This window comes from Akanthomyces muscarius, chromosome 6 (assembly GCF_028009165.1).
Source record: "Akanthomyces muscarius strain Ve6 chromosome 6, whole genome shotgun sequence".
Taxonomy (NCBI): Eukaryota; Fungi; Ascomycota; class Sordariomycetes; order Hypocreales; family Cordycipitaceae; genus Akanthomyces; species Akanthomyces muscarius.
In genome coordinates, this window is record NC_079246.1 from 1,102,161 (window position 1) to 1,125,197 (window position 23,037).

At 54.0% G+C, this 23,037-nt stretch overlaps 8 protein-coding genes across 13 annotated transcripts; 6 read left to right on the forward strand and 2 right to left on the reverse strand.

Annotated features, from left to right (window-relative positions):
- Nucleotides 1-944: 944 nt before the first annotated feature.
- LMH87_000389 (uncharacterized protein) lies at nt 945-1,768 on the forward strand (the record flags this gene model as incomplete). Of its 2 annotated transcripts, XM_056198286.1 has the most annotated exons (5): nt 945-1,089; nt 1,270-1,432; nt 1,593-1,603; nt 1,663-1,683; nt 1,741-1,751. In XM_056198286.1, the coding sequence occupies 5 exons, from the start codon at nt 945-947 to the stop codon at nt 1,749-1,751; spliced, it is 351 nt and encodes a 116-aa protein (XP_056055249.1). The 2 variants fall into 2 exon arrangements, with proteins under 2 accessions (XP_056055249.1, XP_056055250.1); XM_056198285.1 differs by lacking the exon at nt 1,593-1,603 and having other exon boundaries at nt 1,630-1,683; nt 1,741-1,768.
- Nucleotides 1,769-3,684: 1,916 nt separating this feature from the next.
- On the forward strand, nt 3,685-5,585 carry LMH87_000390 (uncharacterized protein; the record flags this gene model as incomplete). Its single annotated transcript, XM_056198287.1, has 3 exons — nt 3,685-4,016; nt 4,081-5,046; nt 5,105-5,585. 3 exons carry the CDS (start codon nt 3,685-3,687, stop codon nt 5,583-5,585), a joined length of 1,779 nt encoding a protein of 592 aa, XP_056055251.1.
- Nucleotides 5,586-10,740: 5,155 nt separating this feature from the next.
- On the forward strand, nt 10,741-11,386 carry LMH87_000391 (uncharacterized protein; the record flags this gene model as incomplete). The annotated part of the gene is made up of 3 exons (XM_056198288.1): nt 10,741-10,751; nt 11,070-11,256; nt 11,315-11,386. 3 exons carry the CDS (start codon nt 10,741-10,743, stop codon nt 11,384-11,386), a joined length of 270 nt encoding a protein of 89 aa, XP_056055252.1.
- A 578-nt stretch (nt 11,387-11,964) lies between these two features.
- Nucleotides 11,965-16,038, reverse strand: LMH87_000392 (uncharacterized protein; the record flags this gene model as incomplete). 5 transcript variants are annotated; one of them, XM_056198289.1, is made up of 2 exons in its annotated part: nt 15,033-15,047; nt 15,139-16,038. In XM_056198289.1, the coding sequence occupies 2 exons, from the start codon at nt 16,036-16,038 to the stop codon at nt 15,033-15,035; spliced, it is 915 nt and encodes a 304-aa protein (XP_056055257.1). The 5 variants fall into 5 exon arrangements, with proteins under 5 accessions (XP_056055256.1, XP_056055255.1, XP_056055254.1 ...); XM_056198291.1 differs by having other exon boundaries at nt 11,965-16,038; XM_056198293.1 differs by lacking the exons at nt 15,033-15,047; nt 15,139-16,038 and adding an exon at nt 11,965-13,323.
- A 619-nt stretch (nt 16,039-16,657) lies between these two features.
- On the forward strand, nt 16,658-17,750 carry LMH87_000393 (uncharacterized protein; the record flags this gene model as incomplete). Its single annotated transcript, XM_056198294.1, has 2 exons — nt 16,658-16,704; nt 16,757-17,750. 2 exons carry the CDS (start codon nt 16,658-16,660, stop codon nt 17,748-17,750), a joined length of 1,041 nt encoding a protein of 346 aa, XP_056055258.1.
- Nucleotides 17,751-18,623: 873 nt separating this feature from the next.
- On the forward strand, nt 18,624-18,927 carry LMH87_000394 (uncharacterized protein; the record flags this gene model as incomplete). The annotated part of the gene is made up of 2 exons (XM_056198295.1): nt 18,624-18,702; nt 18,782-18,927. 2 exons carry the CDS (start codon nt 18,624-18,626, stop codon nt 18,925-18,927), a joined length of 225 nt encoding a protein of 74 aa, XP_056055259.1.
- An 841-nt stretch (nt 18,928-19,768) lies between these two features.
- LMH87_000395 (uncharacterized protein) lies at nt 19,769-20,506 on the reverse strand (the record flags this gene model as incomplete). Its single annotated transcript, XM_056198296.1, has 4 exons — nt 19,769-19,889; nt 19,949-20,013; nt 20,073-20,321; nt 20,390-20,506. 4 exons carry the CDS (start codon nt 20,504-20,506, stop codon nt 19,769-19,771), a joined length of 552 nt encoding a protein of 183 aa, XP_056055260.1.
- Nucleotides 20,507-20,900: 394 nt separating this feature from the next.
- Nucleotides 20,901-22,743, forward strand: LMH87_000396 (uncharacterized protein; the record flags this gene model as incomplete). The annotated part of the gene is made up of 4 exons (XM_056198297.1): nt 20,901-20,981; nt 21,324-21,363; nt 21,429-21,740; nt 21,794-22,743. 4 exons carry the CDS (start codon nt 20,901-20,903, stop codon nt 22,741-22,743), a joined length of 1,383 nt encoding a protein of 460 aa, XP_056055261.1.
- Between the last annotated feature and the right edge of the window lie 294 nt (nt 22,744-23,037).

The window sequence follows — 23,037 nt, forward strand, 5'->3', positions numbered from 1 at the left end:
GTCTGGGATGACAGTGAAATCGGATGTGGCAGAGGTGTGTTTGTCAAGGCGGTAAATGAAAGCGGGCAAGGGGAATGGCACCTGCCCAGGAGAGGTGAGGATGTGCTGAAAGGACGCTGAAACAGTCCACTAAAGCTGCCAACAGAATGGGACAGATCGCAGCCTTCCATTGACGCTAGACACCCAGATACAGTGGGTGTCGCTCAGTAAACAACGCGGTGAGTTCCTTGCGACTGGCCTGCACGCACTCCGAGTTGTCTTTGATGCTGCACCCCTCACTTTGACAGCATCAGTTTCCAGCAGACAACAAGTGAAAACATGAACAGCCGCCCAGGATTGTGGCAGAATCGTACCAAAACGCCATCGGGAAAAGTGAGCAGCCGTGCCACGGCCAAGGAGACTGGCATCGGGCAGAGACTGAGCCCCTGATAACTACCAACAGCTGCCTGTACGCGCGTGCTGAGCTGGCCCAAACGCTGTGGTGAATAACGAGCACAGATCCGAGATTACTGACTCTGGCCGGCCACCGGAGCACAGTTGCATTCCACGTTCCAAGTGCCGGCCGTCAAGCCAGGGTGGCAGAGACACGGCCCAACGCCCAATGAGAAGCTCGACGACCGCCGACGACGCCGCCACCGCCGTGGCTCCCGCACCTGACGGAAACTCGGGCAGCCCCAGAGGACTGGGAAAGGGCTTCCTTGCAGGGCCACGCAAGCCTTCAGCCGGTGGAGGCAGCCAAGACTAGAGGACAAAAGCTTGGTCCGGAGTCCGGGCAGTGGAGACGGCCATCTCAGCCCAGCCGTTCATACTGGTTACTCGACAACTCGCAATTTGGGAAGACCACCACCGTGTTGAATTACAAGACTTGGCTCTGGTACACAGCCCTTCTTGGTGATCTCCTGAGATTCAGTTCGCGTGGCTTGCTGGGAAACGCGAGCAAGCAAATGCAATTTAGAGGCACTGCCAACGGAGCATCCCCCAGCTTCGATAAGAATAGCCAAGCATCCGAGAGCTGTGGACTTTGCTATGGGCCAACATGTCTATCTCGTCCCAATCAGTATACTGATTTGCAGCTTGAGAACCCAAAGTGTCAGTGGCATGCGAGAACATCTAGTAAGAATACGGCCGTCAGACAGCATCAGCAGGTCGGATCCGAAGACGGACGACAATGGCTTGTTCGTTCCACAGATTTGAAGTGACCAGCGAGGCATCGTCTCGCCCATGACTACCAGAACGGGAACCAGTTCTGGTACTAATACCAGTAAGCAGCTTGCCCTGTAGGGCCGGAACTATACGAGCGCTCCTGTGCCCCAGGAAAAGACGATCAGACAGAGTTCGACGAGTTCCGAAAACCGTGTCAAGGTCGAAAACCCAGGTTGAGTCGGCGCGCCCTCGATGTTTCTCGTCTTACTCATACGCCATTGGAGAAGAGGTGTGTGTTTTCTACTTTGCTTTCTGGCTCCTGCGGCTTGGGTTGTGACCGGTGCCAGCTAGGGCCATTGGGTGAACCGGTCGCAACGTCGTCCGGCAAAGTACGGGGGAGACGACTGGCGGCGACTAGTCGAGTCTAGCTTGCTGATTAAACCCGTCAGGGCCATCGGCGGTGATTGACGCTGATGTAGCTAGCAGCTCCGGGAAATCTGACATTTTAGAAAACGGGAGCGCAAGAAGAGGAAAAAACAGGTTAGATTACGGGACGCAGGGCAAATCCGTGTCGGATCAGACATTGATATTGATTAGTCCCGATTTAAACAGTCAGGGTGCATGATCACATCACACAGAAAGGCCGAACGGGACGGCGCTGTGGACACACACCACCTTTTGACAGAGATGGACTGGCAGCGACCTGTTTCGCCCACACGCGCGCCCTCTTTCAGATCAGGCTCGCCTCAGCCTTCTGGTGTTGCGGTGCTGGTGACAGACCTTGCAGCGGACGAGGGATGGCTCGGCTTGGCCAAGACGCCAAGTCAGGAGTGGCGGACTGGGAGACAGCCCTGGATAAACGAGGGTGCATATTTCTCTCCAGATGCAGAGGGCAGCAGTGTCGGAACGAGGGGAGGGGAAGCCTCTGTTGGCTGTCCGGGTCGGTCCTGATGAATAGTATTCCTAGAAGCCCGGGCGGAGATGCTACAAAAGGCTGTCCCGGCGGGACGATTTACCAGCATTGTGGCAGCAGTGCACCTGGACACAGCGACATGCCAACACTGGCGACAACTCAGAAAGCACCACGCAGCAGACGTCTGGTAGCCCTACTGGCAAATAGACGGATACATATGCAAAAGCCTGTCCCAGTAGCAACGGCAGCGATTCGGCGAGTACCTGTGCTCCCCGTCTGGCCCACCCTTTTTGCAGCGCCCACCACCAATACCACGGCGACTGGTTGCTAACCCACCACTACCTTGGCTGGTCCTCGAGGTTTGGCACCGAGCAGGACGGAGACGGGGTATTTCTAGGATGTGCTGGCAACGGCGAGAACGAATTTTTCCTTCTTGGTCGCATCGCCGCAGCGAGCTCCTTCCTGCACGCTCGTCTGCAACAGCTACATTAGCCTGGAATACACATAATGCACGTCCACTGTATGCGCTGTGTGGTGTTAAATATAGCGCCATGCACGGCGTCCATGAGCCTGTACCAGTAGCCGGGTGTCCACACAGCCCCGACAGCGCACACGCCTCCCCCCTCCCAGCACTGCTCCCAGCCCCAGCACGCCCTTTTAGCGCCCACTCCCCGACACCTACAGGGCTCACGCCCCTTCTATCAGTTGCCCGCTAATGCAACTCCCTCCGCTCCATGGAAGTTCCAGCACACCACAGCGCAGCAACCCTACCTGCCGACCGGGGCCCTACACAACCACCGCACACGCTAGGGGACCACCTGCAGTGGCTGGCTGGCTGGCTGGCTGGGACAGGGCAAGGCTTTGGTGGGTTCTGGGCTGCGTCGTAAGTGTCTTGCCGGGCCTTGGGCCTCGGAAACCTTAATACAGGCGTCAGGCCACAGGCTACAGGCGGGCATGACCGCTGGGTGGCCAGCAGTTGCAGGGTGCCATGCACAGAGGTAGGTAGGTAGGTACCTCAGGTGGTCCGGTAAGGCAGGTCTTCCCGTAGCGCCCACCATTTGGTATATGTATGCAAGCCGCCCACTCCCCAATCTCGTCAGACGCCCTCTCTGGATCTTCCGTTTTCCTCGACGCCCATCTCGAGATTTACACCATCTCGCATATTCCGGCTGGCTCCTGCTCGATTGCCTTGCATCCTCGCCTCCTCTCGACTCTTGTTATTGCCTTCGACCATTTTCTCGACTTTTACGTTCCGCCAGCGTCTCGATTTTTCCCGTGCCGCTTGTCTTGTTGCGTTCCGCGCTGCCGCAAAAAGTCGTCGTCATCACCTCGCCTCTCCACTCAAGTAAACCAGCGCCGCCTCGCCGCGACAGCTTTGCACTGCCAACCCTCCTTGCCGCTTCCAATCGACGCCTCATCATCCGCCTCGGCGTCTCTGCTATTTTTAAAAAAAACAGCCTCTCGTCACCCGGTGACTTCTATGGTCCACTCGACGGCCTCTCTTGACTCTATGCGGCTCACACACACGTCGTAATCTAACTGCTACATAACCCTCGCTCGCCTTGCCTCGTCCATTCCGGCACCGAAGCGACTTCTCCTGTACACAACGCAACAACGCAAACACCCCAATGGCCTATCCTCCCTCGTATCGCGAGGTCGCTCCTCCTTTACCAAGCATCAAGATTCACGCTGGAGATCGCTTCTCCACGCACCCCGACATGCCGTTTGGCCGCAGCAGTGCCATGCCCATCCCGGGCATTGAGCCGCGTCACCACGTTCCTCCAGCTCTGCCGCCCCCAACCGAGCCTTTTAGCGATCTACAGAGGGAACGTCGCGGCTACAGCAGCAACTATGGCAGTGCCAACTCGCTTTATCCCGACCAACGACCCAGCCTCAAGCGCCGAGATACCGGCAGCACGACTGGTGACGAAGGGTACGCCAGCTATGCATCTACGGACCGGTATGTCTGGAGACAAGGCAACTGCTGTTCCTCCCTCCTCGACAGATGTACTAACTTGTTCTAGTTCCCGCGAGTCCTTTCCTACCGAGTTCGGCGCCCTGCATGCGCACAATACATTCAGTTTCAAGTCCGCCGCCGACAGCCACTGCGACAGCATGAAGGCCAAGCTCGATTGCGCGCGGCCTCCAGACCGATCACCGCCTCGCTCGCTGCTCAGCAGCATGCCCCACAGAGATTATCGCCTGGCACCTCCCGTTAGCCTGCCTGTTCAGCTTCCTATCCACAGCCGTGAGCGTGGCCTTTCAGACTCTCGCGAGTCTTCCTTCTCCAACTACCGCCACCACGACCGATCTCCCAAGGATGGCTCCGAGTTTGCCTACTCTTCGCCCCGAACCCGTTCACGCCGCAACACCGGTGACGAAACCAACTCTGTCCATGGAACCTATGACTACCACACCACCGACGAGATGGAGATGGAGGAGACCAGCTCTCTAAAACGTCTGCACATTGACGAGACACACTCGGCTGCTGGCCACAAGCGCAGAGCACCTAGCCCTCCTGACGAGTATGCTGCCCATGGTCCTGGCGGCTTGGCTGAGGCCATGCGCCGTCGCGAAGGCGCTGTTCGCTCTTCTCCAACCCCTCGGCTCGCTACAATTCCCCAGGGCTCTTCCCTCTCGTCCACGTCGGCGGCCCCCGGCGGCCGCACCAACTCGTACCTCTCTACACTTTCGATCCCACCTTCCCAGAGCAGCGTCAATGCCTATAGTCACCGCTCGCCTGGCGGCATCTCCTCCAACGGCGTCTCGCCTACCAGCTCCAACTCTCCCTACGCCCCAACCATGTCGCTCAATCCCAGTCCGCGCGGCTCCATCTCGCGCGCTTCCGGGCATAACAGGGCCCCGTCTAGCAGCAGCCCTCGTAAGGTTGCCGAGCCTGGCAAGTCTACCGTCACGAAGCTGCAAGGATTCTGGATGTGCGAGTGCTGCCCCAAGAAGCCCAAGAAGTTTGACTCGGCCGACGATCTAGCGTAAGTTTTCTACCATGGTCACGCCGCAAAGTATACCAAGCTGACTCCCTCTCGACAGTGCCCACGAAGCTGAGAAGCAATATGAATGCAACTACTGTGGCAACCGCTTCAAGAACAAGAACGAGGCCGAGCGCCACCAAAACTCGCTCCATGTTCGACGCCACAGCTGGTCTTGCTCTGCCCTATCAGGCTATGACCGAGCCTTCCATGAGTCGACTAACCGTCCCGGAGAGGCTGACGTCTGCGGCTACTGCGGTGACGAGTTTGCTCGCACAGGCGTTACTCCTGGCACTGGTGCCCTCAGTGGTGGTATCCTTCCCAAGCGCCCTACCGACCAGGACTGGGACGAGCGTATTCGACACTTGCAGGAGGTGCACAAATTTAGGGAATGCAACTCTTCCAAGAAGTTCTACCGCGCCGATCACTTCCGTCAGCACCTCAAGCATAGCCACGCCGGAACCAGCGGTAAATGGACAAACATGCTTGAGAATGCGTGCCTCATGGACGAGGATCCTGCGCAGCCCGGCAGCCGAAACTAAGCAAATGGACCGGGTGATGTCCATCAAACAACATCGATAACAATAAGCAAGGCAAAGAGCGCCCTGCACATATAGCGCTCTTTTGCAACGAATTTTACGACACATCTTTGACAAGGCAGTGTTGATCAAAGTCATACTACGGCGTTTTTGCGATTATACATTGGGAATGGGAACCGGAACATGTACCTTTTTTGTTTGTTTTTCTGGGGGCAAATTGGCTTGCAAGGGCGACACGGTTGGATGCCGTGTCACCGTCTTGATGGAAGCATATGGATACCCAAGTGAATTCTTGATTCTTCGTTTACTATTAGATAGGCCGGTGTTGAGGGGCTGGGGAAAAGCACCAAATACAGACAGACTGTCTGTTGACAGTCTTGTTTTACATTCACCACCCTGTCCCTGCCTGGTGTGATACCTGTCGTACTGACGAGGAGATGAACCTATGCAGGCTGTGCAGTAGGATCAGGGTCACGCCATTGCCAAGCAATGCCCGCCGAGTCTGGCCTTTGGCACTAGCGGCCTTGGGGGTGGATAGTCTGTTGGAAGGAATAATGCCTTGCAACGAGCAGAGACAAAATGCCAAGACTTGGGCAAATGTGGGAGGCTCAACAGTGGTTCCGTGTAAGCTAAATATGATCCGATCTGACAGGTTGCATACTGCCATTCTGCCCTACTCCAGTCTCGAAGCCGCCGCGAGCCCGCCTTGTCTGCTATTTCTGGGACTGCGTAGGGAAATCATCTCCGAGTCTGCCGAGCCTTGGCTCCTCCTTTTCTTTTTTCGCGTCCTTTGATATGCTTTATTGCAACTTGGATGACGTCCTCTCCGTCTTTTTCTAATGGTCCGAGCCGCTGAAGCCGGACCGGTGACTAAAACGCCGGCGCGCAGCTAATGACCAAGTATATACACACTTGATTCGACCAGCCAGGTGACGGAGTGCCACGGCGGGAAACAGGCGCTTGCCATGCGAAACAAGGCTCACGACCAAAGATAATGAAAAAAGGCTGCTAGAGCTGATGCTCATTGAGCAAGCCTCGCTGTCTTGTGCTGACTTTTTTGTTTTAGAGTTCGTTGCTTGTCATTACGACGACGACTCCGACTCCGACGACGACTCCGACGACGACGACGACTCCCGCTACGACTCGGGGCCGACAAGGCGCACCCGCGCGGGAAAGGGCCAGGGGGGTTGAAATACCGACAATGTGATTCGTCCAAATCCGAGAGCAAAGCATCAGACTCTTTCTACTTTCTGACATGGCGAGGCCGTCAACTCCGCCGCTTGTCTGTTTGGGAGGGGCGTTGGCCTTGTCCTAGGGCTGAGCTTATGATATTCCTTCTCTGGAGCCAAGGGCGTCATGGCGCGGAAAAAGGGAGAGAAAGAAAAAAAAATACGACCAAGATCTGGGCCCACGAAACTTGACTCAGCTCCAGCCTACAACTGTCTTTCTACTCTTTTTTTTCTTCCTAATTATCTCCGAGGCGTTTACTGAAAAGCCCGATAACTCTTGGCTCTCTCCATACTAACCCAAAAACAGTGGCTGGCTGGGTTTCTGTTTTAAACTTTGATTCTAAGCGACGGCGAAATAATCAAGGGGGATAAGGATTTAGCCGGGGTGCACGCGCATATCTCATCTGCCAACTGTCATGGATATTTCGCAAAACACTTTGAATAGATAACAAGAGCCGTAGAGGTTCGCCGACAATTTGCCAAGCAGCAGCCGCGGGAGGCCTACATACACCCTTGTCGCTCGGTCCCGGCACTGTGGTCCAGCCCTTCTTCTCCCCGTTTCAAGAATCTCTTATTTGCATTTCATGCACCACTGTACAAAAAGAGACCGTGGTGGTGCGAGAGCAATGAAGTTTGCTATCGATGACAGCTCAGCTCACGGTGTTGGCGCAAAACTAGTGTGACGCCCCCGGCGCGCGCACTCTTGCTACTTTCCTCCCAGTCCCGAAGCTAAACAAGCCCTTTTCTCTGATTTTCTTTCGCCAGCCCGCTTATAGGGCTCAGGACGAAAGTGGAAAACAAGCCCGCCCGGCAATCCCAGACAAAGAATGTCATCGTAGTGGACAACAGAGTACAGTGACAGTCTTGATTTCTCCGGAATACGGACTTTGCTCTTGCTCTGGCATTTGCCGTAGAACCGCCGGGGCTTTGCGCGGCACTGACTGTCCTGGCATCCATCGTCTCCGAGATTTAAAATTGTGCCCGCAGCTCTGCTTGGATAGGATCTATCCATGTCCCGGCGCTAACATGGTCCATCACCGTCGATTGTTTCGGTCACTTTTTCTAGAATCTGATGACGGCCTGCCTGGTCAGCTCCGGCTGGCAAGACAGGGCTGCTGCTGCTGGGGCCGGATGAGGGGCTGAAGGTGCGGATCCTTAATTGATAGGATGAACATGACCCGAACACCCTGTAAGTATATACGCCCTTTCTTGGTTTTGAGGGATTCATTCAGTCCCGACTGTCCTAGACCACGCACGAGTCTGACTCGCTTGGCAGGTTCAGCTCTGGGGGTTGGCATACATACATAGACAGCACCTTGTAAGATGACAGGCAGAGAGAATATCCAGCTGTTCAGATAAACTTGCCAGGGTGGGATCTGGTGGTACTCAGCAACGTTTTTTTACTAAGCTGAAAAGAGGCGAGTCAGCTTTGATGATTGCTCCCAACCCTCAGCTCTTACTGGCCAGCGCTCGTCTTTCTTCCAAATCTGGTATCAGCAGTGGGCAGCAAAAGAAGAAAGAAGAAGAAAAAATGTCAACGGGGGCTGTCGCGGGCGGATAATGCGCAGCAAGCCCCCTATCCTATCATGTTGCCCTGTAGGGCGGCATAATACACAAATATCAAAAGCCGGTCCCTCTTTCTGGACAGAAGCCGGGGACAAGGACAACAAAAGAGTGCATAAGCAGCCGCTTTCTAGGGCCGGCGGCGGGGGGAGTATGTAAATTGTGGTCACATCCCGACCATGTCGGTGCCGTACCGGCCGGCAAGCCCTATTCTGGAGCCCCCGTTCATGGAGTATTGTTAGCAAAGCAGAAAAAATGACAGCTCCGAACGAGCCTTGCAAAGGGAGAGGAGGCGTTTCTTGCCCAACAAGCTGAGAGAACTGACCCGACAATCCCGAGAAACTCAAAGAGTGGGAACCAACCACCAATGTCCGTACTTTGAGCTCTCCGGCCCAGCCTTGAAAACAACGCAACAAGCACACCCAACCCACTCGGCTCCGTCGGTGCGTATCATGCAGAGTAGCGTATTCTCCAGGCCCATTCCTGCATTAAAGGAGGAAGGAAGCGGGGGGCGTGTGGAAAATGTCTATGATGCTCTGACGAAAACTGTTCAAAAAGTGTGTAGCGGAGTATGCATCTGAAAACAGACTGACCACAAGAAATTATATTTTCGTTAAGAACGGGCCAACTTACTACTTCTCGCTGCCCCCTCTTTCCTGTAAATAGCTCTAAACTTGAAAAGGGAAAAAAAGCCGGGAGGGACGGGGAGAGAGGGGGGGGGGGAACGGGCCCAGAAACCGCGGCGCGCCATCAGAAGAGAGGGGAGGGAAAAAAAGAGGCCCGTAAGCACCCTATTTCTCTGTCGCTGGCACTAACTTTGGCGGAGCAGCGTCGCATTCTGCGGCAACGTAGATCATGGCAGGGCTTTTGGGTTCCCGCTCGCTGGCGTGTGGTGCAATGCTTCTACGTGGTGTGTTAGATGGTGGATGTGACTGATCGCTTTCGTCAAATTACGTCTAGGGTTGTAACTTGACGATATTGGTAGAAGGAAAAAGGCTGACCTTGTCGTTCCGTTGAGTTTAGGTATTGCTCTCTCTCTCTCTTTCTCTCAGAAAAGAAGAAAAACCCCGTCTCCTTCTCGTTTGTGCTCGCCTTTCAATCCGTTTCTTTTCTCTCTTACATGAGCTGCCAGGGTCCCTGGTAGGGCTTGGTGTAAGCCGTATGTATTTGCACAACAAAACTCCGACAAGAAAGTACACAGACCAGAAAAAAAAAAAAAAAAAAAAAAGGACCAAGAAGAACGCCTTCTCGCGTGGCTCATCAGCCTCGCCCTGTTACTGGTGGGCCGCGGGAGCGCCTCCCAAGCCCATCGCGGTACGTAGACGAGAGCAGGGCTAGAGCTGGGGTTCTTGACATCACCTGCAGGGCGTTCAATAGTCTGCAAAAGCTGGGATTTCTGTTACGGTGCCTTGGGGGAATATAGAGAGCCATTCCCCAAGTAGGCCGGCGGCGGACAGCGAGAGGCTGACGTTCGGGTCGGCAGTTGAACAACGAGCCGTTTGGCATTGCCCAACATCCAACTGAACAGTGCTCATGCAGATGGCGTCATTGCTTCTGTTGCCAATCCCGGTGTACACTCTCTCAAACGGGTTTTCTATCATTCTTTCCTCGCCGTAAGGCGGCCAGTAGGCGTCAGACCCGTCCGGTCTCGCCGTTGCGCAAAGTACGGCTGTCTATATACTGACCTCCAGCTCGTTTAAAGAATGAGGTCAGTGAAAAAGGTTTGAGTGCCCAGCATCTTGTGCTCTCATCGTGCCTCCATGAGTCGTGGAACTTTTTCTATTAGTGCATCTTGTCAGCTTTCGGGATTCCAGGGATATATATTACACACGGCCCAGCGTCCCCTCCCCTGGCGGCATCTAAGCCTAATACGGAGCTTTCCAGAAACCCTTGACACCGTTTGAAAGATTCAGAAGGCTACACCGCGTGTTCTAGCATATGTGTGTGGCGTCGAATCCTTCAGTGGCATGGGATGCAACTCTTGTCCGTACCCTGGGCAAGGCTGTCGCCAATAAACCCTACTTCATCGAGCCTCTCTCCCCTCCTCCCTCCCATCTTATTATGCACACACCATCGAAGTCGAAAATGAGGACTTCTTCGTTGTGGAACAGTCGGGCAACTGGGCTGGCTGTCCGATGTCATGCCTTGCTTCCCGATGACCGATTTCGCCAGCCCGGTGGCGGCGTCGAAAAGACCGGTCCTTTTTCTTTTCAGCCCTTTTTTCCCTGGCTGCCAAGCCGCGAAGCCTTGTGGGTTATAGCATAGAGAGACTCTGTTGATGTTGGATACGTTATCATCTCCCAGGATTTCATGGTTGGCCAAGTTCACCCACAACGCACGCGCAAGTGTGAAAACCCGCAGTTGCAATGGTGTATCGGTATTGAATGGTTGAATTCTACGCACACCACTACGCTCCCAAAGAGTCAGTGATGGCTCTCTCGTCTTACTCACTCGCAAGGGCCCAAGTTGCAGGCAGTCACAAACGGGCTTCGGCCTTTCGACGTTCTCAGCACTGTCCGATCCCCAACATACGCCCTTGCCCCCTAAAGAGAGGGGGGTTGCTTTGACGTGTCCGCCCGTTTTCATCCTTCCGAGAAGCGAGAAAAGTGTCCGAAGGCTCTCATGCGCTAGAGCAAGGTTTTCGAAACCGAATAGGTCCATCAGTGCGAGAGTGAGGTGCTGATTGCTTCAAAAGGGACCCTTTGCGCAAGGCGACATTCTCCGCTCTAGCCAATGCCGCTATCCACATCAACGTTCGGCCACTTCTGTCCTCGGAAAGAAAAGGCCAAGATTCTCGTTTAAACCCCCCTCTCCAGGATCCATGCGAGGCGTGCGCTGGGAACAGAGCTAGTAATTCTGTGCAAACTCTGTCGCGTGCTCAGGTACACCCCCCCTCCCTCCCTTGCCCTCCTTCGCATTGAGCTGAACAGGGAAGCTCAGCACATCCTTGCTGTTTCGCACTACAGTACGATCTCAGAGCCCTATGGCTATTCCGGGAAAACGCTGGACTAGCAATGGGCGAGTCTGGGCGGGGCTAGGCTGCTGCTCTTGTGCGCCTCGTTCGTTCATCAGTGTGATCAGCGTTGCTCTCCCCTCGTGGCGCATTACAGATACAAAAACAGATTGACCATGGCGGAGGTAGTGACACTCTTTCTCGTAGACCCTATTCCAGTGAGGCTGCGAACCAGAGACGTAGGGTCTATTGACGAACAAGATTTCCCAATCCAGGAAATGGATCTTCTTTCAAGGGTGGCTTAGTTCCGCCTGTGCTAGGGTTTCCGGCTGTTGCCTGTTGAGGGCGCTGACGACAATGTCGGTCTGGCGCTTGACCAGGCATCAGCTTAGCTACTTGGCGAAACAAATGTTTTGTGGTGCTACTGACGGCGGAAAATTTGCAGCATCTCGGTAGTCGTGGAGTGGAATAGTTTGTAAATACGTAAAATTGCATATCGTCGTGCCTATTTGTGAAGCCTTTCTATTTTATCCCATATCGATACCCATCCCAGAACGCCAAATAACAAGCAAAAGTGTATGATTTTAGTTTTTGTATCTCAATGCGTCCACATAGGAAAAGAACAAAAGTAAAAGATTTAACCAACCCATCTACGGGCGCTGCGGAAGAGACGAACCCAGGGTCCAAACTCTCCCCAGGTCTCAGCAGCACCATCAGGGATGTAGCTGGCGACGCCAGTCATGATGGTGCGTTCGGGGTGAGGCATCATAGCCACGAAACGTCCGTCCTTGCTCTGCACACCGGCAATGCCGCCAGGGCTACCGTTGGGGTTGAAAGGGTACTTCTCCGTGACGTTGAGACGGTTGTCAACATAGCGCATAGGAATCATGCCAGAGTCCGAGAGGTTCTGGTACGAGTTTGGAGAGCCAAACAGTGCACGACCCTCACCATGGGACACGGCAACAGGGAGAGAGGAGCCGTTCATGCCGTGGAAGAAGACAGAAGGCTTTGACTCATCTACTTCAACGCGAACCATGCTGACACGGCCCTCAAACTGCTGAGAGGCGTTGTCGACAAAGTTGGGCCAGTGCTCTGTGCCTGGGATGAGAGACTTGAGACGGCTGAGCATCTGGCAGCCGTTGCAAACACCAAGTGCAAAGGTGTCGGGGCGCTTGAAGAAGCTGGCAAACTCGCTGCAGGCAGTCTTGTTCATCAGGATAGACTGAGCCCAGCCGTTGCCGGCGCCAAGAACGTCACCGTAGGAGAAACCTCCGGGGCAGGCGAGACCAACAAAGTCAGCAAGGGTGCGGCCACCAAGAACATCAGACATGTGGATATCAACAGCCTCGAAGCCAGCAGCGCGGAATGAGTAGGCCAGTTCAGCGTAACCATTGACACCCTGCTCACGAAGGATAGCAACGCGAGGAAGCTTGGTGAACATGCCAGTGATGGACTTGGTGAGAGGCATGATGTTCTCAGATGGGGAAAAGCTGAGGTTGTAAGAGATGCCAGGGTCCTCGTTGTCGTCGATGAGAGAGAACTCAGAATCGGCACCAGCGGCAGTATCACGTAGGCGCTGCATGGCGTATGAAGTCTTGCTCCACCACTTCTGCATCTGAGCACGCTCGAGTGTGGCAAACGGAGTAGCACCATAACGAATAGAAAGGTTCTGCTTGGACTTGGGTTTAACAGCGCCAAACTTGCGAATGAGGCCTGCGGGAGGGCCGCAAGTGGCGAAGCAACGCTTGAAGTTCGTCTCGTCCGACTTGCGAATTTGGAAGACGGCGCCGAGTTCTTCGTTGAAGAGGGCATCAATCATATCGGCGGTGCTACCAGTCTTGGAGATGCCATCCATCATGATGTCCACGCCGCAGCGACCGGCAAACATCATTTCAGCAACGGTCGTGATGAGGCCACCATCAGATCTGTCATGATAGGCCAGAACAACGCCACTCTTATGAAGTTGATCCAGAGCATCGTAGTAATCGGTGATCATGTCAAAGTTCTTCATATCCGGCGCCTCATTGCCAAGAGCACCAAGAGTCTGGGCCAACGCAGAGCCACCCATGGCCTTACGGCCTTCGGCCAGATCCACAAACATAAGGAGTGTCTCGCCGACGTCCTCGACGCGACGGAGCTGAGGAGTCCATGTTCTCTTGTAGTCTTCGACAAGGGCGAACGCCGAGATGGCCACAGAGACCGGAGCAGTCACACTCTTGGAGTCATCGCCATTTCTCCAGACAGTCTTCATGGAGGTGGAATCTTTGCCGACAGGAATGCTGACATTGAGCGCAGTGCAAATTTCCATGGCGCCTTGAACTGCCTCGTAGAGAGCGGCACCTTCACCAGGGTGATTGACTGCAGCCATCCAGTTCGCAGATAGCTTGACGCGACGAAGATCACCCATAACATCAGCAGCGCCGAGGTTCATGAGCGATTCCGCAACAGCCATGCGGGCTGAAGCAGCTGGGTCGATAAGAGCAACAGTAGGCTTTTCACCCATAGCCATGGCTTCACCGGTCTTTTGGTTTCCACCAATGTGGAAAGAGGTAGCAGTGACAGCGACGTTGGACACGGGTGTCTGCCAGGGTCCTACCATTTGGTCTCTGGCGGTCAGACCGCCGACGGTTCGGTCACCGATCGTGATGAGGAAAGATTTTGAGCCAACAGCAGGGAGGTGGAAAATGCGCTCGACAGCCTTGGACACAAGGTCCTGAGTGGACAGGCCCGTTCCGTACGCCCTCTCCAGGCTTGCCAGTGCGTTAAAAGGAGCAAGTTTGGGCTTCTTGGAGGTAACAGTACGCTTTAGCTGTCGCTTCGGGGGAAAGAGGGCGTCCATGGGCAAGTCAATGGGGCGAGGATATTGCTTGGACTCGCGGTCGGTGAGAACAAGGTTGCTTGCGCCGTTAGAAGCCTTGGAGACAACAGTACCGACGTCAGAAAAGCCGCATCGCTCTCTCTGGCAGATGCTGGTGAAACGGTTCATGCCATCAGCATTGATGAGAAGAACATAACGTTCTTGTGCCTCATTGCACCAGATCTGGAGGGGACTCATGCTACGATCAGCACTCTCCACCTGGCGCAGTTCAAAATTACCACCGAATCCGGCATCCTGGACAAGCTCAGGCAGAGCGTTGGACAGACCACCAGCACCGACATCATGAATCATGGCGATAGGGCTTTCGTCGCCGAGACTGCAGCAGGTGTTGATGACCATCTGGGCACGTCGCTCCATCTCCGGGTTGCCACGCTGGACACTGTCAAAGTCAAGATCCGCGTTGCTTTCACCAGTGGCATTGCTCGAGGCAGCGCCACCACCGAGGCCAATCAGCATGGCAGGACCACCAAGAACAATGACGTGAGCGCCATCGCGGACGAAACGTTCCTCCTTGAGAGCGTGCTGCGGTCGAACAGTGCCCAAGCCACCAGCGATCATGATGGGCTTGTGATAACCGCGCCACTCGGACACGTTTGTCGTATCTGTGGATTCAGTAGCGTCGGAAGGAGTGAGGAGAGTACGGAAGACTCCAGTAAGGCATGGTCGGCCAAATTCGTTGTTAAAGCGGGCGCTACCAATGGGGGCCTCGAGCATGATATCGAGACTGCTGGCATAGTGGGCGGGTCTGCCAATGTTCTTTTCCCAGGGGCCATGGTTGTCCGGGATGAGCAGGTCAGATACCCAAAAACCGGCAAGACCGGCTTTGGTCACGGAGCCTCGGCCTACAGCACCCTCGTCTCGAATTTCACCGCCGGAGCCGGTGGCGGCACCGGGGAAAGGCGAAATAGCGGTCGGGTGGTTGTGAGTCTCAACCTTGGTGAGGATGTGGACGATCTCAGGTGTAAGCTTCCAAGTACCGGTAGAGTAGTCGGGGGACCAGTAGTTGGCAGCCTCGCCCTGCAGCACGGCCGCGTTATCGCTGTAGGCCGAGATGGTGTAATCGGGGGTCTTTTTATGAGTCTCGCGGATCATCTGGAACAAGCTCTTGCCCTTGTCAACGCCATCGATATTCCAAGAAGAGTTGAAGACCTTGTGGCGACAGTGCTCCGAGTTGACCTGCGCAAACATAAAGAGCTCGACGTCGTGGGGCGAGCGACCGAGCTTCTGGAAAACGCCAACCAGGTATTCCATCTCGGATTGGTCGAGGCTGAGTCCCTTTTCCTTGTTGTAGTTGGCGAGGACTGTGAGAGGATCCTTGCCATCTGCAAAGATGTCGACGACCGCAAGAGGCGAAGGCGAGCCCTCCGCAAACATGGTCGCGTTGTCGGGCTGGGTGCGGTCGAAGATCTCGGTCATTCGATCGTAAAGGATGTCGCGGAAGGTAGCAATTTGCTGTTCGGTGGCAGGCTTGTCAAATTCAATCATGACGCGCTTTCCGCGCTCGATGCGATTAACGCCATCACGCAAGCCACAAACGTGGGCGATGCTGGTGGCCTTGGAGCTCCACGGCGAGATGTATCGCGGGGTAATGAACAGCGTGAGCACATTGGCATTGGTTTCGTCGAGAGGTGCCTGTCGGTTGCCAAAATCCTGCAAAAGCTCGTCGATCTTGTCAAAGACGGCGTCGGAGTTGTTCTTGAGATCCAGATAGTAGAACCAGTCGCCGTGAAGCTGCTTCACGGTGGCATCGGCAGCCTTGCCAATACGACCCCGAAGCTCCTCCAGATCAGAGGCCGTAAAGCAGGAACTGCCAACAAGAAACGAGCGAGGCATGTTTATAGCGGCAGAGGTGCCAGGCTACCGGCACGCCACCTATTTCAAGGATGTAGGGCGGAGATGGCAAAAAATTGCGTTGGACGCGGAAGATGTGAGGTGCGAATCGTCGCACGCTGCCCCTCCATACTGTTGAGGGTACCTATGAGGGGCTCTCAGAAAATTTTCGCCGCCTGCCCAATAACGGCAACTGTGTATCGCGGGGTCGGCAGAAAAAGTTCAACCCCACGACAACCGACTCGAGCCGTTTGTGTCATCAGAAATCTCAAACGGCAATACAATTTTCTTCTTTTTACTTGATTTGGCCGCCCGTTAGATCTAGGTTAAATTCTTAGGCGCAATACGCAGCATAGCGGAGTCGGCTCAGTAGCCTTTTTCCCCTCCGGCTCCATCGCCAGAAAATCTTGCCGCGGCCTCGGCTGTCGTGACTTGACGCCTACAACTACGACGGCATATTTGAGAAAGGCACAAAAGTTCGCAGCGGCCTTCGTTCTCTTTTGGCATTTGGTGTATCTATCGCGATTGCTGTCTCTGTCTACCTGACTGTGCAGTGCCAGCCAGTATCCACCCAGATACCCCTCCAGTTCGGTGACTCGCAGTAGAAATCTACACCATCAGCATGGCTTACAGCCCGCTCAATATCCCAGACAATCTCTACGTCGGAGGGTAAGCTGAATCATGCATCCATATTTCTCTAAACATGCTTACAAAGTACCAGCCTCTGGGCACTCCGTCGTTCCGATCAGCTGTCCGAAAAGGGCATCACTCATATCCTGTCGCTATACGGATTCCCGCCTGATTCTCTCAAGAACTTCAAGGAAGAGCCATGGTCCGTGTACGGAAAGGAATACCAACACTTCGTCATTGATATTGACGATGTCGAAGAGACGGACATCCTGGTTGAGTTTCCGAAAGCCGTCAAGTTTATTGATGGAGGCCTCAACAGTGTCAGCCAGGCAGGTAAACCTGGCGGAGTCTTTGTACACTGCGCTGCCGGCAAGTCTCGTTCCGTCTCCTGTATTATAGCTTTCCTGCTATGGAAGTATCCCAACAAGTTCGATGCCTCGGCTAAATCTGGTACCCCAAAGCCTCGGGCAGAGACAGCCGAGGAAGCCGTCAACGCCGCTCTCACCCTGATTCGGCAAACGCGGCCCATGGCAGAACCCAATGATGGATTCATGGAGCAGTTGCGCATGTGGTGGACCATGGAATGTCCAGAAGACGTCGAAGAACAGCCATTATATCAGCGCTGGGCATATCAACGAGAAGTCAGCGAAAGCCTAGCTGTGGGACAGGCTCCGTCACGCCTGCGTTTCGAGGATGAGCAAGCAGAAAAGCTTGACTCCACGGGATCGAGCTTGCGCTGTAAGAAATGCCGTCGTGTGCTTGCAACAGCCCAGTACATTGCCAAACACAAGCCTAGCAACGGCTCGGCTAGCTGCCAGCACATCTTCATTGAGCCCTTGAGTTGGATGCGCCCCGAGCTGGAGCAAGGAACTCTCAATGGCCGATTGAATTGCCCCAACGGTCGCTGTGGCGCTGCCGTGGGACGTTACGATTGGAAAGGATTCAAGTGCTCGTGCGGTGCCTGGCTTACACCCGCGTTCTCGCTGCAACGAGCCAGAGTCGACGAAGCCGCTGCGCCTGTGTCTGGTCCCGGCGGCAGTCTGGGCATACGGGTTCCGCCCGGTTCCGGGCGCGGGAATCTCTGATTCCACACTTTCCTGTCTTGTGCCCACAGGTTATAATGACCTCCGATCATAGCAGCCCGCGACTGATCATCGTATGCACATGCAAGTGCGTATTCAAAATCACGAGTTGTCGGCAAAATACGGTGGTTCATGCGGACTCCATCACAAATGAGCGACATACGACTTGAATGAGCATGAACGAAGAACTGTCACACGAACTGCAGTTTTGTTTCATCAACATAGCCATCAATATTTCAATCAGCAGCAATCAGCGTCATGTGTCTCGGGCCAACTAGGCTGCGCCGCCTGCTTCCATCAGGAGAGCGGCGAGACAAGGAAGCCCAAAATAGCTATGTAGTGCGCTGGAGATTATCTTGGCGCACCACAACGTACTGGAACTCTCAGCCTAAACTTCGCTCAAAGCTCTGTCTTACAAAATTCTCATCACTAGATAAGTTTATAACCATCTTTGGTAGGGATGTTCTGCCTTGTTAGCGGCACGCCTTACTTGAAACTTTTCTGCAGAGAAACGCAGACCAGGCTGGCAAGGCTGGGGGCGTGTGCGTTGTTCGCAATAGCGACGGTGGGTACCCCGCTCGGAAGAGATACCAAACGTGCTTAGCGCTTTGAAGTTCGAAATAGAATAATGAAAGCAATGAGAATACGCGGGTTTCTGCAAGGCCAAGCTCTTACGGAGGGAGGGTGTGGTGTACATTATGCCGCTTGAGATAACCATACCTGTCATGCTACGGGGATAGCAACGTTGCACTTTGTGTTGGAAGCCTTTTGTAGTGGCGAGAAACAGCGGAGAATGTCTTTACGATCCAACAGCTCATGGTAAATATGGCTAGGCCTTGAGTGGAAAGGCTCAAGGGCACAAGGAAGCGAATCGCGATGGCTCGCATCGGCAGAGTGCACAAGGCGGCAGCCTTATCGGCCGAGTTTGGCAAGCTAAACGAACCACTCATGTGCGGTTCGTTCATTTCGCCCTAATTAAAGTGCAATGCTTCTTCGCACTGTAATCTAACTCGTAATCTGACCAGTCATGATAGGCAACACAGCATCCACCGTTGTGCATTCACCGAGACGTCATCTTGGACCCTCGGCTGCGACCATCGCCAAACCATCTGTCCACGCTGTCTCATTTACCCCTCATTCTTGCGGGGCTGAGACGAGGAACACGCACCAGATTGAATAAGTCGCCGTAGGAAGATTGCATGTGTACGTGATGTCATGTCAAGCCTTGATCCTCATCGAGAGTGCGGAGCGAGACTGAAGAGACGGCCAGGGCTCTCAGATTTCACCACCTAAAAAAATATCACCATTGTATAAGATCATGTCCTTTTGATATTTCGCGTACTTCTGTGTTTGGTGTCATTCCCGTTCTGGCATGGTCACTACTACTGCGGGAAACTGTACCCAACTAGGCAACTAATCGCGACCAACGAGATCTCGCGGGTTCCAAGCCTTACCGGAGTAGTGGTGGAGATTCAGTTGGTGCGCCACCATCAACGCCGTTCAGTCTTTCGATCGGGGTTGTCGTGGGTGTGTCGTCTAGCAGGCAGTGGAGGTTGCTGTCTGGGGGTAATGGGGGAGTGTGCGTCGTCCTGATGCTGGCTACCTTGTCGTTCGCCATAGTCTAGCCAAAACTGGAGATATTGTGCGACAACTAGAACGCTTTCGCCTGTGCCATATTCTGCATGAACTATAGGGCTAGCTAGGGCAGAGAATTGGCGGGCAAGCGTGGCGGGATCTTGAGGACCGGTGAGTTATTATTGTGCATTCCGTACCGTGTGAGGAGCAGTCAATACCCCTAGCAAAGTTGCAGTACCAGTATTTGATACTTGAATGAGACTATATTCACATTATGTAGGGGTTGAACAAGTATCTTTCGTGATTCAACTGTCTAATACAACTTGAACGGTCTTTCTGACTGCCCGTAGTCAGCCAGGACGAGACGAGTATTGTACCGCTCGTCTGTTTCCCATATTTCCAACGCTCCAACTATGTACATGTGTTGCTCACTCGTCAAAACCGGCCTACTTGGAGGGCGGCTGTGTCGGCACAGAGGGAAAATACCCCGGCTGTGAGACCTTTTCTTTGTCTCTTTTCGCAGCTTCCGCTTGTCTTCTTCTTTGTAAACGCTGTTGATAAAACGCACTATTGTCGCGTACAGTCAGGCCACAGTGCTTGCACGTTTTATCGCAAGGAGAACTCACGTCTTTAGCTCAAAAGTCCGGGGCTCCTCCTCCTTGGACGCTTCCTCGTCACCCTCGTCGTCTTTCTGTTTTCATCGGCCCAGTCAGTCAATGCTCAAAGCCAGATTGCCGCGCGGCAGCCTACCTTTTTTTCTGGATCATCATCCTTGTCGTCTTTTTTCTCTTCCTTCTTTTTGTCGTCTTTGTCTTTATCCTTTTTGTCTTTTTCCTCCTTTTCCTTCTTTTTACGCTGCTTCTCCTCGTATTCCTTCTTCACCTTTTCTTTCTCGGCTTCTAATTCCTTTTCTCGTTTGGCTTTCACGGCCTCCTCGTCAATCTTTGGCGTGCAAAAGTACCGATCCTTCAAGTGCACAGCGCAAACGTAAAAGAAGTCCTAGGGCGTAGCCAATGAATATTTCTTCCATTTTCCTAGTTGTTGTCCAGTTTCCCGTGATTCCGTACCTTGCTATCGGGCGTAATGAGTACTGATGTACTCAGCTTGTAACAGATGTCGCATGACTTCGCAGATGCCTCCGCGACCTTGCGGTGGTTATACACGTTCGGGAATGGGGCTGACATGGCAGTATCGGAGGGAAAGATACCTTTTTGACCTTGACGTATGGTCAAAGATTGGCCCTAAATTCTTGCCGATTTGTTGCCCAGCAGATGGTGATGAGAACGTGTCCAATGCCCCGCGATCGGGCACGCTCACGACTGATGACTAATCTCTCGAAGATGCGGTTTCGTCAGGCTGCAGCACGAGGAGAGGGCAAGATTTAATTACGCATTTATTTCTTTCTTTCGTCGTAAACTCCTCAAACGGCTAACTCGATTCTCCTCAACTGGCTGTATATATAATTTGCTTTTCTACTTAACTCTAGGTATCCATTTTGCTGGCAAAGCTTGCGCGCGCAGCTTGTCCCTGAATCGAAGTCGTAGTCTACGCATGATTTACTCGGGAGACAGAGTTCCCATGGCGTCAAATCAAGCAGTTCTGTTTTCCATTTTTCTCGTTATCCTTTCAGTTCAATATCATTTGATTATCATCAATGTAGTGATTAGCAACAGTGGTATATGTTTGGGGGCAGCATGGATTGTATGGACAGCGCTGCAGAGGGTCGCGCGACACGCAGTCCACAGATATGCCTGTGCGGAGCCCACTTGGGTCCCGCGATTGGCTGACAGGGTGGAGGACAGCCGCCCGGTTGGCCCTGTCACTGACGTCGCGTCTCCAGTCCAGCACCAGAAAATATCTTGTCGAGCAGGCCATCGCACTTTGCACATTACTCGTCGACGTCGATTTTTTTTACATTGCCGACACTTTCCTGCACCACCATATTTCCGCGAAAAATCGACAATGGAGCTGGATTGGGACCGGCTCAACGCCATATTTCAGCCCCGTCAGGATATCCTCGACGGCATAAAGCGGTGCGCTGGTGAGTAAATGGATAAACGTCCATTGCGCCAACCCTACGCTTCGGTTCACTGATTCTTGTCGCAGAAACACCCGGCAAGATCGCCCTCTTCAACGAAATCGCATCGCACGTCCACGGCAAGCTGGCAGAAAATGGAGAGCCGGAGGCTAAGAGACGAAAAGTTCAAGCTGGCGCTGGCACGAACGGGGTCGCGAATGGCTCTGCCCCGGCTGGGAACCCGGCCGACGAGCCCGTGTTGCTGCACGTAAAGGAGATCTCAGTCTCAGTGCCGCAGAGGAAAAAGTTTGAGCTATGCTTTACACAAAGCTTCCTATATGCGCGCGCTCCAGGAACAACAGTCCCTATTCAGGGCATGGTCTATGCTTGGACCAACATTGGTTGGTTCCCTCGCCGCGAAGCCCCCTATTCATCCCATTGCTGACCTACAAAGAATTTGCCTTTTATCTTCCCGTCCCCGAAAAAGCGCAAGTACAGCACAACTACGTCTTGTTCCCCCGCGGCTCGACGATACCACCCAAGTCCGGCCCGGCGCCCGTCGAGCCGCTCGTCTTCACAGTTCCTGCCACGGCCCCCAAGGACGGAACGATAGGGGGAAGCGAGGCTGGCATGGCTGCCGCCGTCTCGGACACATACAAGGGCCTGTTTCACTGGGTACTCAACAAACGCCTACTTGCCGCCGGCAGCGACGTCAACATTGTCTCGTCAGATCCCAATAAATTCCACAGCATGGTCAGGCAACCGCATCGGCCCAACGAAAAGGCCGTACACGTCAGCGGATTCAGAGGCTCAAAGGATGGGTATCTGTTTTTCCTGGAAACCGGCATCCTGTGGGGCTACAAGAAGCCTCTCATCTTCATCCCGCTCAAGCGCATTGCCGCCGTGAGCTACACCAACATTCTCCAGATCACGTTCAACATTGTCATCGAGGTGTTCCCCGAGGAGGGCAACGTGAATGATGAGTATGAGTTTGGCATGATAGACCAGCAAGACTACGGCGGCATCGACGACTACATCAAGCGCAACGGCCTGCAGGACGGCAGCATGGCGGAGCAGCGCAAGGGCAAGCTGCAGCTGGCCGAGAACAAGGCCAAGAAGGGCGCCGACGGCGAGGCGGCGGATGGCGCCGACGATGGCATGACGGAGCTGCAGCGTGCGGCGCTGGGCGGGGACCTGGAGGACGACGATGAGGACGAGGAAGACTACGACCCTGGCGAGGATGAAGGAAGCGATGGATCTGGTGAATCGAGTGATGAAGATGACGACGATGATGACGACGATGACGATGACGACGTCGGGGAGGAGGAGGATGAAGATGGTGAAGGAGAGGGCGAGGAAGAGGATGCAGCAGATGAAGAAGCCCCAGGACTGTCAATTAGGTAGAGAGCATCGCTCGGCGTTGTATTGTATGGCGAAATACTGTCGGCGTTGGCTCATGATAACGTGTGTATGAGTTGCTATTATATTGATTGAAAAAGCGATATACGGTCTGCCATGGAAACGGTTTGACGGCTACCGGGTAACTGAGAAGCCGAATACGTCTTCCACAACAAACTTGCTCACATCGCTTTGTGCCAATCGGCAGTGTTGCTCTAGTTTTTCAATCGGCTTACTGGAGTGCCTTTCAAGGTGAAAACTATTCAATCTTCTGCAATACAGTCTTGCGTTGTACAGGAG